At 43.0% G+C, this 14,769-nt stretch overlaps 1 protein-coding gene across 2 annotated transcripts in view; it reads right to left on the reverse strand.

The window, feature by feature from the left end:
* The window catches only part of LOC137352227 (myelin transcription factor 1-like protein), a 400,319-nt gene that overhangs the window by 136,331 nt on the left and 249,219 nt on the right, over positions 1 to 14,769 (reverse strand). For both annotated transcript variants that reach the window (XM_068017478.1, XM_068017470.1), the window contains exon 11: positions 5,717 to 5,967. In XM_068017478.1, coding sequence (XP_067873579.1) covers positions 5,717 to 5,967 — 251 coding nt within the window. The remainder of the gene's footprint in view (positions 1 to 5,716; positions 5,968 to 14,769) is intronic.

The raw sequence follows: 14,769 nt of genomic DNA on the forward strand, positions 1-14,769 counted from the left end.
CTGTTTCAGTGCTGTATCTCTAAATAAAAATAAAAAGAATAAAAATAAACTTGCTGGTGCCTCAACTATTTACGATCTACATTAACGACATGGATGAAGGGACCAAGTGAATGGTAGCCAAATTTGCAGATGATACAAAGATAGGTAGGAAAGCAATTCATGAGGAGGACACAAAGGCCGGGATTTTACTTGGGCGACAGGGGTGTCAACCTCCGGAAAAAGTGCTGGCGAGAACACCGTGTCGTCCTTCTGTGGGAAGCCTGCCGAATCAAGTACCAATTAGGCACTTAGCTAGACAGCAGTGGGCCTTCCACGGGATCAAGGACCACGGCGACGTAAGTCCCGGCATCTGAGAGCTGCCTTTTAACAAGGGACCTACCTCCGCCAACAACCCCCACGCACCCTCCCCCCTACCCCCCGGAGCCGACAAACAACCCCTAAGGTTTTTCTTGTTATGCTCCCCGTGCAGCGACAGGCCCGTTTGCTGCTGGGCTAATTGCAACAGCGGTGGGATGAGACCATTCACAGGCTTCTCGCACTGGACTTAATTTCGGCAGAGGCGGGAAAGTGGTGGGTTCCCCCCCACCACCATCCCACCTGATTACATGCTGTCCCCACCTCCAAACCCGCCACAGTGGAGAGCATAAAATTCCCCCCAAAGTGTCTGCAAAAAGATTATTGTTAGGTTAAGTGGGTGGGTAAAGATGTGGCAGACGAAGTATAATGTGGGAAAATGCGAGCTTGTCCATTTTGGCAGGGAGAATAGAAAAGTAGATTATTATTTACATGGAAAAAGGCTGCAAAATGCTGCAGTACAGAGGGATCTGGGTGCCCTTGTACATGAAACACAAAATGTTAGCACACAGGTACAGAGAGCAATTTGGAAGGCAAATGAAATGTTGGCATTTATTGCTAGGGGGTGGAGTATAAATGTGAGGAAATCTTGATACAACTGTACAGGGCATTGGTAAGACTGCACCTAGAGTACTGTATACAGTTTTGGTCTCCTTACTTAAGGAAGGCTATATTTGCATTGGAAGCAGTTCAGAGAAGGTTCACTCGGCTGATTCCTGAGATGAAGGGGTTCTCTTATGAGGAAAGGTTGAGCAGGTAGGTTCTTTATTCATTGGAGTTTAGAAGAATGACAGGTGATCTTATTGAAACTTTTAAGATTCTGAAGGGGCTTGACCGGGTAGATGCTGAGAGGATGTTTCCCCTCTTGGGGGAATCTGGAACTAGGGGACAGTTTCAAAATAAGGAGTCTCCCTTTTAAGACAGAGATGAGGAGAAATTTATTTTCTTAGAGCGTCATTAATCTCTGGAATTCTCTTCCAAAGAAAGCAGTGGAGTCTGGATCATTGGATCATTGAATATCTTCAAGGTTGAGCTGGACAGATTTTTGACCTACAAAGGAATCAAGGGTTATGGGAGGCAGGCAGGAAAGTGGTGTTAAGGATACAATCAGATCAGCCAATGATCTTATTAAATGGTGGAACAGGCTTGAGGGGCCGAATGGCCTACTCCTGCTCTTATTTCTTATGTTCTTAAGAATGTGGATAAATGGCGTATTGCCAGATACAAGGTGTACTAAGAGGTGTTTCCCAGTGATCTATTCTGGGTCTCAACTTTTCACACTATTTATTAATGACATGAAGGAATAAATAGTTGTATTTCCAAGTTGGCAAATGACTCTAAATTAGGAGCGACAGTAAATAATGTAGAGGGGAGCAGGAAATTGCAAAGGGACATCGACAAATTAGGTGAGTGGGCAACACTGCGGCAGATGGAGATTCATGTCAGCAAGTGAAAGAACATCCACCTTGGACATAAGAAAGATTAATCAGAGTATTTCTAAATGGTGAAAAAATAGGAACTGTTGGAGGATCAAAGAGGTTTGGGAGTCTAATGCACAAATCATTTAAAGCTACTGGACAGATACAAAAAGCAATCAAAATGGTGAAAGGAATGTTGGCCTTTCTCTAAAGGTGACTTAATTACAAAGGAGAGATTATGCTGTTGTATAGATCCTTTGTCAGAACGAATCTGGAATACTGTGTTCAGCTTTGGACACCGCACTTCAGAAAAGATGTATTGGCCTTGAAGGTGGTGCAGCACAGATTTGCCAGAATGATAACCTGGGCTTAGAGGGTTAAATTATGAGGCTGGTTTGCGTAAGTTTGGCTTTTATTCCCTTGCATATAAGAGACTGAGGGGGTGATCTGATCTAAGTGTTGACAATGTTTAAATGTTTCAATAAGGTAGATGCAGAGAAACTATTTCCTCTGGTGGGGGAATCAACAATGAGAAAACATGATCTTAAAATTAAAGCCAGGCACTTTAGGAGCGAAATGAGGAAGCACTTTTTCAGTCACAGGGTTGTAGAAATCTGGAATTCCCTGTCCTAAACGGCTGTGGGCACCGGGACAATTGAAGCCTTCATGACCAAGATTGCTGGATTTTTGTAACATAAAGCTATCAAGGGATATAGAGCTAAGACAGGTAAATGGATCAGTTATGATCTAATTGAATGGCAGAGCAGGCTCAAGGGGCTGAATGGCTTACTCCAGTTCTTATATGAGATACGCTTTTTACTTTAGCTTATTTTTTCTTAAAATCAACGACGTGTCAATCTTCAATTTTAATGCTGCTGAAAGAGAAGCGCAAAGCACATTTCTTAGATAATGAAATTCGAAGAAATGAAAAAGAAAAAGCTTATTTGAGGTAATTAAGTGCAGGAATGCTAGTGAAGGATTATTTAAAAATAGGGTTCCAGACAGACTGGATAGCACATTTCAGGCTGCCCAATCTCTCCTGGAACTGATAGAATAAAATAAGTCTCTCGCTGCTGCTTTAATAAGGGCCCAGTGAAAAATTACTTTCTTCAGTTTCAAGCCAGTACCTAATGGGTGTCAGTCCATTGCACAAATTAGCTGTCAGAGAGATCTTAAAAATGGTTTGAGTAAGAAATGGAAAAAAGTCACACTGGTGCAATAGGAGTTCTTCTTGAGGTCAGGGGTTAAGGCATCTCAAAGAGTTTAATGCCAGCTCTGAATACAAAAATGGAAAAGTGTTAGGCTGTGCTTGTAGCTGTAGCTACTGATCACAGGTCAGTAACTGCAATACTGAATCACAGCTGGCACCACATTACTTATAATGCCTGACTGCAAATCTAACTGTTGCATCAAGCGAAGGCTTCTCTGCTTATTGGCACATGTGGAGCTCCATTTCCTGTCACGTAAATTTTACAGGTTTTGAGAGTGCTTAAGTTTATAAATCACCCAGAAGTTCTCAACATTTTTTTAAACTGAACTTGACACCGCATTATAGTTATACTCCATGCAGTGTCAAGCCCATGTGACAAAAGACAGCATGTTGAAGTCAGGCCCCACTCTATATATTTGCAATAGAAAAGTGGCAGTACTGTTGTGCCTTTAGATTCCCACCATTGACATCCCTCACCCAACAAGCAAAAATATAAAAATTAATACCCTAAATTTGAATTATCTGAAAAAGCACAAGTGAAAACGGCTTTTATCTATTCTTATTCAAAAAAAGTTTGTTGAAATCCCTGTTAAAACCGCAGATTCACTGAATACAGGATGCAGTGGCAGACATTTAAGGGGATATTTCAGAGTACACAGGATACATTTCAATGAGAAAGAAAAATTCCAAGGGTGGGACCTGCCATCCGTGGTTAACTAAAATAGTTAAAGATAGTATCAAACTTAAAGTAAAAGCATATATTTGCGCAAAGATGGGAGGCAGGTCAGAAAATTGGACAGAATGTAAAAAACAGAATGATAAAAGATTGATAAGGAAGGTAAAATTAGAGTACGAGAGAAAGCTAGCTAGAAATATAAAGACATATAGTAAGGGTTTCTATAGATATTGTAAAAAGAAAAGAGTTAATAAAGTGAGTGTTGGTCCTATAGAAAGTGAGTCTGGGGAATTCATAATGGATAATAAGGAGATGGCAGATGAATTGAACAGATATTTTGCATCGGTCTTCACTATTGTGGATACAACTAACATCCAAATATTAGCTGTAAGTCAGGAAATGGAAGGGAGGGAGGAACAGAAAAAAATTACAATCACCAGGGAAGTGGTACTGAACAAATTGTTGGAGCTGCGGGCTGACAGGTTCCCGGGTCCTAATGGACTTCATCCTAGGGTTTTAAAAGAAGTGGCTAGTGAGATAGTTGATGCATTAGTTTTAATTTTCTAAAATTCCTTAAGATGCGAGAAAGGTTCCATTAGATTGGAAAATAGCGAATGTAACTCTTTTATTCAAAAAGGGAGGGAGACAGAAAGCAGGAAACTACAGGCCAGTTAGCTCAACATCTGTCTTAGGGAAAATGTTAGAAGCCATTATTAAAGATGTTATAGAAGGGCATTTAGAAAAATTCAAGGTAATCAGGCAGAGTCAACATGGTTTTGTGAAAGGGAAATCATGTTTAATCAATTTATTGGAGTTCTTTGAGGGAGTTACATGTGCTGTGGATAAAAGTGAATCGGTGGATGTATTGTACTTAGATTTTCAGAAGGCATCTAATAAGGTGCCACATCAAAGGTTATTGCAGAAAATAAAAGCTCATGGTGCAGGGGGTAACATATTGGCATGGATAGAAGATTGGCTAGCTGACAGGAAACAGAGAGTAGGCATAAATGGGTCATTTTCTGGTTGGCAAGATGTAACAAGTGGTGTGCCATAGGGATCTGTGCTGGGGCCTCAACTTTTTACAGTTTATATAAATGACTTAGATGAAGGTGTGGTTGCTAAATTTGCTGATGGCACAAATATAGGTAGGAAAGTAACTTGTGAAGAGGACATAAGGGAGCTACAAAGGGATATAGATAGGTTAGATGAGTGGGCAAAGACCTTGCAAATGGAGTTTTTTAAAAATACAAAAGTAGGGAGATTATGCTTCAGCTATACAAGGCATTGGCGGGACCACATCTGGAGTACTGTGTACAGTACTGGCCTCCTTATTAAAGGAAGAATGTAAATACGTTGGAGGCAGTACAGAGAAGGTTTACTAGACTAATACCTGGAATGGGCGGGCTGTCTTACGAGGAAAGAGTGGACAGGCTAGGCTTGTATCCGCTGGAATTTAGAAGAGTAAGCGGTGACTTGATTGAAACATCTAAGATCCTGAGGGGTCTTGAAAGGGTGGATGTGGAAAGGATGTTTCCCCTAGTGGGAGAATCTAGAACTGGGGCTCACTGTTTAAAAATGAAGGTTCGCCCATTTAAGACAGAGATAAGGAGAAATGTTTTCTCTCAGAGGGTCGTGAGTCTTTGGAATTCTATTCTTCAAAAGGCGGTGGAAGCAGAGTCTTTGAATATTTTTAAGGCAGAGGTAGATAGATACTTGACAAGCAAGGCGGTGCAAGGTTATCGGAGGTAGGTGGAAATGTGGAGTAATCAGTTCAGCCATGAACTTACTGAATGGCGGAGCAGGCTCGAAGGGCTGAGTGGCCTACTCCTACTCCTAATTCGTCTGTCCGTATGTACGTATGTTAGATTCAATATTCACACTGAGCTAGACTGTTTGCCCTTTTCTTCAATGAAGCCACTGCATTATATGCTTATTGGTTTTATTTGGTTTTCTTTGTGCTTAGGTCTGTATACAATGTACACACATACTTGCATGGAAGGTGGAGCCACAGACTGCCATTTATGCTGGAAAAGGGCCTTTGAAAGGGATATCACTTACCCTAGCACACAGATCCTGAGGCTTGGTCGAGAGGTTCTGTGGCATTTCTCTGCACCTGGTGGACAAATTCAGAATGGCCGTGGCCGCCATGTGTGCAGCCTCCATGTCGTGCGTGTAGTCAAAGCTGCTCTTGCTCGAGGTACTGCTGGCACTGCTGCCTCCGCCACAGCTGATACTGCTGCTGCTGCTGCTGGGAGCATAGCTGCTCGTCGTGCTGCTGGCTGAACTGGAGTTCTTGCAAAATCGCTTTGCTGTAACAAGAAGCAATAAAGGAAACACATGACCACTAATTACTCCATTAAACAAATGTCAGCAGCAAGATTTTGTGTCATTTCTTTTCAGCATAAAGGCCCTGAAATTGCATTCTGTGATGCTAATGTATGAACACTAAACATGCTAATCCAAAAACAAATCGTCTCCAGTACCTTATTGAGGATTTTAACCCATTTATTTTAAGTAAGTGAAGGACTTCCTATAAACCGATGGAGACAGAGATTTCAGACATACCTACTAAGTGTTCTTTGTTAATATTTCCAGGCATTACATCACGGCGTATTGTGTTAAAGACATAAAATGTTACAACTTTGTGACAAATTCTTTAACAGGTATTGTATTTTAATATTTACATGTGCTTGCCATTATTCCCCTCTGTGCATGAGTTTTAGTAATTTCCTCAACATGCTTGCAAAGTACATGCTTATGAATAAATTTTTAAAAATACACAGAGGGAAATATTGCTGACGGCATCACAGATTCGCTTTCTGTAATTTACTAACGCATGAACACAAAATTATGTATAAAAAAGGGGTGAATGGACTCCTCTATGCCCATTTATTGGGTGCAAAATGGAGGCAAAAAAACATCAATCTCCCCCACCAAAGGGCTCCTGAAATATGTTTGTGCCACAATGGGATGGGCAATATTCTGGCATCCCTGGCAAACACCAAAAACAGGTGCATGTTAAGAGGGGCCGCATGCCTGTTTTAGGACCCTTTCCTGGGTATTTGATAGGACTGAGCAGAGCATGTGCCAGGCATGCTCGAGTCAGGGTTTTGGGTTTTTCAATGGCCTAATCAGTGCTCCTTAACAGGACAGCTGGAAGCCACATCCGAAAAAATCTTTTCTTTTAAACTTAGCTTTATATGGAGCAGAGGAGGAGCAGGAGGGTTCCTCCTGGGTCCACAACACTATTGCTGACATCTGCCAGCCCATACTAGCCCCCGTCCCCACTCCTGCCAGAAGATACCTCAGGGCTGCTGTCAGCCTAAATTGATCCTCTTTGAATCAGTGAGCTGCCTCTGGATTTCCAACTGGCATATGCAGTTTACTGGAATTATCTGATGAGACCTGAGGCCCAATTTCCCTCACGCTTCCAGCCTCTGGTGTGCACATCCTGCCACAGACCACTCGACATCCAAAAAATGGTCCAAAACAAATTTATAGCTCAACAAACCAATTGGTTGCTGTACAGAATAAAAAAAAATAAGTAGCTCGGCACATGGTTTTCTTGAAAAACAAACATAAACGGGAGGTGGTATTTTGAAAGCCTTTTAGGACCAGGGAATCTCAGAAAAGGCTAACTGACTGGGTTTATTTGGACACAAATTTGAAGAAGTGCAGAAGTTAGCAAGGGCACAGAATGTACTCAGGGTGGGGGACTTCAATGTCCATCAACAAAAGTGGATAGGTAGCACCACTACTGACTGAGCTGGCCAGGTCCTAAAGGACATAGCTGCTAAACTGGGGCTGCAGCAGGTGGTGAGGGCACCAACAAGAGGGAAAAACCTAATTGACCTCATCCTCACCAATCTACCTGTGGCCAATGCATCTGTTCATGACAGCACTGGTAGCAGTGACCTCCGCACAGTCCTTGTGGAGACTAAGTCCCATCTTCACAGCGAGGATACCCACCATCATTTTGTGTGGCTCTACCACTGTGCTAAATGGGATAGTTTCAGATTAGATCTAGCAACTCAAAACTGGGCATCCATGAGGTGCTGTGGACCATCAGTAGCAGCAGAACTGTATTCAACCACAATCTATAATCTCATGGCCTGGCATATTCCCCCACTCTACCATTACCATCAAGCAAGGGAACCAACCCTGGTTCTATGAAGAGTGCAGGAGGGCATGCCAGGAGCTGCACCAGGCATACCTAAAAATGAGGTAACAGCCCGGTGAAGCTACAACACATGACTACTTGCATGCCAAACAGCGGAAGCAGCATGAAAGCAGCATGCAATAGACAGGGCTAAGCAATCCCACAACCAATGGATCAGATCTAAGCTCTGCAGTCCTGCCAAATCCAGACGTGAATGGTGATGGACAATTAAACAACGAACAGCAGAAGGAGGCTCCACAAATATCCCCATCCTCAATGATGGGGGAGCCCAGCACACAGGGAAAAAGACAAGGCTGAATTATCGGCATCCATCTTCAGCCAGAAGTGCCAAGTGGATGATCATCTCGGCCCCCACATATGCCAGACTTCAGCAAGTCCGATTCACTCCACATGATATCAAGAAATGGCTGAAGGTACTGGATACTGCAAGGCCCTGACAACATTCCGGCAATAGTACTGAAGACTTGTGCTCCAGAACTAGCCACGCCCCTAGCCAAGCTGTTCCAATAGAGCTATAACACTGGCATCTACCCACGATGTGCAAAAATGCCCAAGTATGTCCTGTACACAAAAAGCAGGACAAAACCAACCCAGTCTATTACTAACCCATCAGTCTATTCTCGATCATCAGCAAAGTGATGGAAAGGGTCGTTGACAGTGCGAGCAAGCGGCACTTGCTCAGCAATAACCTGCTCACCGACGCTCAGTTTGGGTTTCGCCAGGGCTACTCAGCTCCTGCCCTCAGTACAGCCTTGGACCAAACATGGACAAAAAAGCTGAACTCCAGAGGTGAGTTGAGAGTGACTGCCCTGACATCAAGGTAGCATTTAACCGAGTATGGCATCAAGGAGCCCTAGCAAAACTGGAGTAAATGGGAATCAGGGGAAAACTCTCTGCTGCTTGGAGTCATACCTAGCGCAAAGGAAGATGGTTGTGCTTGTTGGAGGTCAATCATCTCAGTGACAGGACATCACTGCAGGAGTTCCTCAGGGTAGTATCCTAGGCCCAAGCATCTTCAACTGCTTCATCAATGACCTTCCCTCCATCATAAAGAGAGAAGTGAGGATGTTGGCTGATGATTACACAACGCTCAGGATCAGTCGCGATTCCTCAGGCCTCCAAACAGTCAGGGAGAGATAGAGGAGTAGATATGTACGCAAATCTCAGAGAGGTGTAAAAATAATAGGGTAATAATAGTAGGGGATTTCAACTTCCCCAATATCAACTGGGATAGTCTTAGTGCAAAAGGCTTAAAGGGGGCGGAATTCTTAAAATGCATACACGAGAGCTTTTTGAGCCAGCACATAGAAAGTCCTACTAAAGAAGGGGCAGCACTGGACCTAATCCTAGGGAATGAAGCCAGACAAGTGCTGGAAGTGTCAGTGGGGGAGCATTTCGGGGATAGTGACCATAACTCTTTAAGATTTAAAGTAGTTATGGAAAAGGACAAAGATGGACCGGAAATAAAGGTACTGAATTGGGGGAAGGCCGATTTCAATATGATAAAACAGCATCTGGCCAAAGTGGACAGGGAACAGCTACTTGTAGGAAAGTCTACATCAGACCAGTGGGAGTCATTCAAAAAGGAAATGGTGAGAGTTCAGTGCCAATATGTTCCCATTAAGGTGAAGGGTAGGACCAACAGGTCCAGGGAACCTTGGATGTCAAGGGATATAGAGGATAGGATAAGGAAAAAAAAGGAGGCTTATGGCAGATTCAGTGTGCTGAAAACAACGGAGGCATTAGAGGAGTACAGAAAGTGTAGGGGGGTACTTAAAAAAGTAATTAGGAGAGTGAAGAGGGGACATGAAAAAACACTGGTGGCAAGATAAAGGAAAATCCCAAGGCATTTTATAAATAGATTAAGGGCAAGAGGATAACCAGGGAAAGAGTAGGGCCCATTAGGGACCAGAATGGCAATGCGTGTATGGAGCCGGAGGACATAGATGAGGTTTTAAATGATTACTTTTCATCTGTGTTCACTATGGAGAAGAACGATGTAGGTGTAGAGATCAGGGAGGAGAATTGTGATATACTTGAACATGTTAGCACTGAAGGGGAGGAAGTATTAGCTGTTTTAGCGGGCTTAAAAGTGGATAAATCCCTAGGCCCAGAAGAGACGTATCCCAGGCTGTTATGTGAGGCAAGGGAGGAGATAGCAGGGGCTCTGACACAAATTTTCAAATCCTCTCTGGCCACAGGAGAGGTACCAGAGGACTGGAGGACAGCGAATGTGGTACCATTATTCAAGAAGGGTAGCAGTGATAAACCAGGTAATTACAGGCCGGTGAGTCTAACATCAGTGGTAGGGAAACTATTGGAAAAAACTCTGAGGGACAAGATTAATCTCCACTTGGAGAGACAGGGATTAATCAAGGATAGTCAACATGGATTTGTCAGGGGGAGATTGTGTCTAACAAACTTGATTGAATATTTCGAGGCTGTGACTAAATGTGTAGATGAGGGTAAAGCAGCAAGATTTTTGATAAGGTCCCACATGAGAGATTGGTTGAGAAGATAAGAGCCCATGGGATCCAGGACAATTTGGCAAATTGGATCCAAAATTGGCTTAGTGGCAGGAGGCAGAGGGTTGTTTTTGTGAGTGGAAGCCTGTGACCAGGGATAGGTGCTGGGACCTTTGCTGTTTGTAGTGTACATTAACGATTTAAACGTGAATATAGGAGGTATGTGCAGTAAGTTTGCAGATGATAAGAAAATTGCTGGTGTCATAAATAGTGAGGAGGAAAGCCTTAGATTACAGGACGATATAGATGGGCTGGTAAGATGGGCAGAGCAGTGGCAAATGGAATTTAATCCTGAGAAGTGTGAGGTGATGTATTTTGGGAGGACTAACAAGGCAAGGGAATATACAATGGATGGTAGGGCCCAAGGAAGTACAGAGGGTCAGATGGACCTTGGTGTACTTGTCCATAGATCACTGAAGGCAGCAGTTTAGGTAGATAAGGTGGTTATGAAGGCATATGGGATACTTGCCTTTATTAGCCTAGGCATAGAATATAAGAGCAGGGAGGTTATGATGGAGCTGTATAAAACACTAGTTAGGCCACAGCTGGAGTACTGTGTACAGTTCTGGGTGCCACACTGTAGGAAGGATGTGATTGCACTGGAGAGGGTGCAGAGGAGATTCACCAGGATGTTGCCTGGGCTGGAGCATTTCAGCTATGAAGAGAGACTGGATAGGCTAGGGTTGTTTTCTTTAGAGTAGAGAAGGCTGAGGGGAGGCCTGATTGAGGTATACAAAATTATGAGGGGCGTTGATAGGTTAGATAGGAAGAAACTTTTTCCCTTCGTGGAGGGGTCAATAACCAGGGGGCATAGATTTAAGGTAAGGGGCAGGAGGGGATTTGAGGAAAAATTTTTCACCCAGAGGGTGGTTGGAATCTGGAATGCACTGCCTGAAGGGGTGGTAGAGGCAGAATCCTCACAACATTCAATAAGTATTTAGATGCGCACTTGAAATGCCATATCATACAAGGCTACAGGCCAAGTGCTGGAAAATGGGATTAGAACAGTTAGGTGCTTGATGGCCAACACACACACGATGGGCCTGTTTCTGTGCTGTATAGCTCTATGGCTCTCTGACTTTATGACTCAGATGCTGAAGCAGCCCATGTCCTGATGGAGCAAGGCCTGGACAACATCCAGGCTTGGGCTAATAATTGGCAAGTAACATTCAGGCCACACAAGTGCCAGGGAATGACCATCTCAAAGACAGAATCTAACCACCTCTCATTGATGTTCAGTGGCATTACCATCGCTGAGTCCTCCACTATCAACATCCTTGGGGTTAACATTAACCAGAAACTGAACTGGACCAGCCACTTAAATGCTGTGACTACAAGAGCAGGTCAGAGGCTGAGAATTCTGAGGCAAGTAACTCACCTCCTGTTTCCCCAACACCTGTCCACCATCGACAAGGCATAAGTCAGGAGTGTGATGGAATATTGTCCACTTGCCTGAATGAGTGCAGCTCCAAAAACACTCAAGAAGCTTGACACCCTCCAGGACAAAGCAGCCCACTTGACTGGCACCCCAATCACCACCTTCAACATTCACTCCCTTCACCACTGACACACAGTGGCAGCAGTGTGTGCCATTTACAAGAGGCACTGCCCCAACTCACAAAGGCTCCTTAGACAGCACCTTCCAAACCAACCTTCTACCAACTAGAAGGATAAGGGCTGCAGATACATGGGAACACCACCACCTGCAAGTTCACCTCCAAGTCACACACCATCCTGACTTGGAACTATATCGCTGTTCCTTCACTGTCGCTGGGCCAAGATCCTGGAACTCCCTTTGTAACAGCACTGTTGGTGTACTTACGCCCCAAGAACTGCAACGGTTCAAGATGGCAGCTCACTGCTATCTTCTCAAGGGCAATTTGGGATGGGTAATAAATGCTGGCCTAGCCAGCGATGCCCACAACCCACAAACAAATAAAAACAATTGCTACTTGAGGAAATGAAGGCTGGCTTCAGTTTAAATAGTTGGTTCAGTCTGATACAAACCACCAAAAGCCCAGCCAGAAGAAAGCTATTAAAATTTTATTTTCTACCTAGAATCCAATGGAAAGCAAACCAAATTGTACTTCTGCTACCTCCCAGCAAGAAGAAAATATCTTTAAATTTTTGCTTGTCCCCCTCCCAAGAATCTCCATCCCAAGAACTCTCCATCCACAGCAAGAGATAATTCCCAAACCTTTCAGTACCAGTTCAGAAGACAGGCCATTCCTCCCCCACCATATCCATTTTTCTCTTTGCTGTCCTCCAAGTGGGAGGCCATTCCTTATTTACAATTTAACTTTTTATATTCCCTCCCAGAATGAGAGGTCATTCCTCTCCCTCAAACTCTTTTTCTGACTCCCCCTCACCTCTCTTATTTTCCTCATGGTAGAAACAGTGACAAAAGTAAGATCAGCTGTATAGATTGTGTAAATTTCTTTAAAATTTCCATTATTACTGCTAAATTCCTTCTGATTGTAAAATGCAGACCTACAACCAGCAAAAAACACAAAATCCGTGAGCGAGAAGAAAAGCACTAAGAGCCAGGGCAACAGGAAGTTGAAAGGGCAGCAAGAGATGGGGCAGGAAGAATAGATGGAGCAGCATTATGAAGAAGACAATGGTAAATAAATTATGACAGAGGACCACACAGCAGCAGGCTAATATTGCGACAGATGGGCAACTCTGTCTCATTTAAAGTTATAAGGAAGCCTATATATTTTTAAATCCAATTCTGAGATGAAGATGGTCATTTTAATGTCCATATACTGAGGAGAAAATCCAAAATTTATTGTGGGGGGTTAGAAGTCACTATTGTGGAAGAACAGGTCAGAGGCATTGTATTTTTTATGCGCAAATGCATTTTGATTACAAAGCAAATAGATACTACTTAATGCAAACTGCTTGCCTCATCAATGATCAGAGTAAAATGCTTGCTAACGTGTAAAAATAGATTTGTGTTTGGCCTCTCTTGCGTGGTTTCAGCCAGGCATCATTTCAGAGTGTAAATTGACAGTCTAGGTGTCTGTAAGAACTATCATAGAGTAGCAGAGCTTTTCACATCAGGGGATGGCCCATAAGCTCTCTCTTTGGGAGGGGCTTTATGGACAGCAGTCAGAGAGAGATATTTCTGCAACTGCTATAGCTCTTAGTTCTTCCAAACCCATGAAGTTAGAGGCTGGTGGCTAGACAGAACTTCATGTTGTTACGGTTAAATGAGGAGGGGTTGAAGGGCTTTCCTCTTTTCCCTCTCCTTGTTAGACCACAATAGGTTTAATACTTTCTTTAAGTAGATGTACTGGCCAATTCAGTTGATGTTTGATTACTTACTTGCTATGATCATAACAAGATCCAATCGGACAGATTTTCTTCAGTTAACAAAGAAAGAGGTTAACTTTCTTGTACCTAAACTGAACTAATAACAATGCACCAATTTTCACTCTCTCGCACACACACACATTAGAGGTTTACACACACGCAAATAGGTTACAGAGTGGGGAAAGGTAGATTGGTTGAGTTAGAGTGTTAGAGTCCATAAAAAAGGTATAAAGTCTGTGGAGTTTGGTGATTCAGCTGGCTGCTAGCTGAATTCAGAGGTCCTGAGGCTTTTAGTTTGAAGATATCGATGACTTGTTTGGTGTGTGTCTTGGAAATAGCAATGTGGATGATTTCCTCCAACAGGGTTTAGGATTGTAGTTGGAGTATGCAAAGGTGGTCAGTCAACAAGCAGGATTTGAAGCTTTCAAGCTGGAATGGAAAGAGAGGGACCCCCACTTAGGGTCTGCTCATGTCGGAGTTCAATTGCTTCTCCTCTGCTGCAGAGAAACCATCAGCTTAAAAACCACAGATAAGGAGGGGCTTGTCACATGACAGTCACTCAGGGATTCAAACATAGCAGTTAGCAGTATTTTTTGCTTGCTGAAAGAACAGGTAGTTCCTTTAAACCTCCTGGTTCTTGGCTGTTCTTGGGGAATTAGCAGACATTTCGTCTCCCTTATCACAAGCATTGCAGTGTAGGATATAGTGTTGCAAGTTAGGTCGCCAAGTTAAGCTGCCAGCAAAATCATCCTTTTACTTGGTCTTTTAAAAATGTATTTCAAAAAATATATATAAATTCAGATCTCCAGTCAGTAGATTAAAGGAAATTATCATTCAACAAAACACATTGGTGTGATAATGTGTATATTTTATGTTATGGCCCATGATCCGGGTCTAATATTACTGAGTTAGGTGTGGCATTTTTATTATTGTTCTTGTGTAAGTCAAGCATCTGGAATAAAACTAAATCTATTAATTTTCTGTCATAATAATATATTTGACTTTGTGGTTTGTAGCTCAAATTGCATAGTCTAATTGAGGGCATATCATTGTGCTATCTGAAGACTGGAAAAACACGAAGGAGGTGT

The sequence above is a fragment of the Heterodontus francisci genome, chromosome 3 (assembly GCF_036365525.1).
Source record: "Heterodontus francisci isolate sHetFra1 chromosome 3, sHetFra1.hap1, whole genome shotgun sequence".
Classification (NCBI taxonomy): domain Eukaryota; kingdom Metazoa; phylum Chordata; class Chondrichthyes; order Heterodontiformes; family Heterodontidae; genus Heterodontus; species Heterodontus francisci.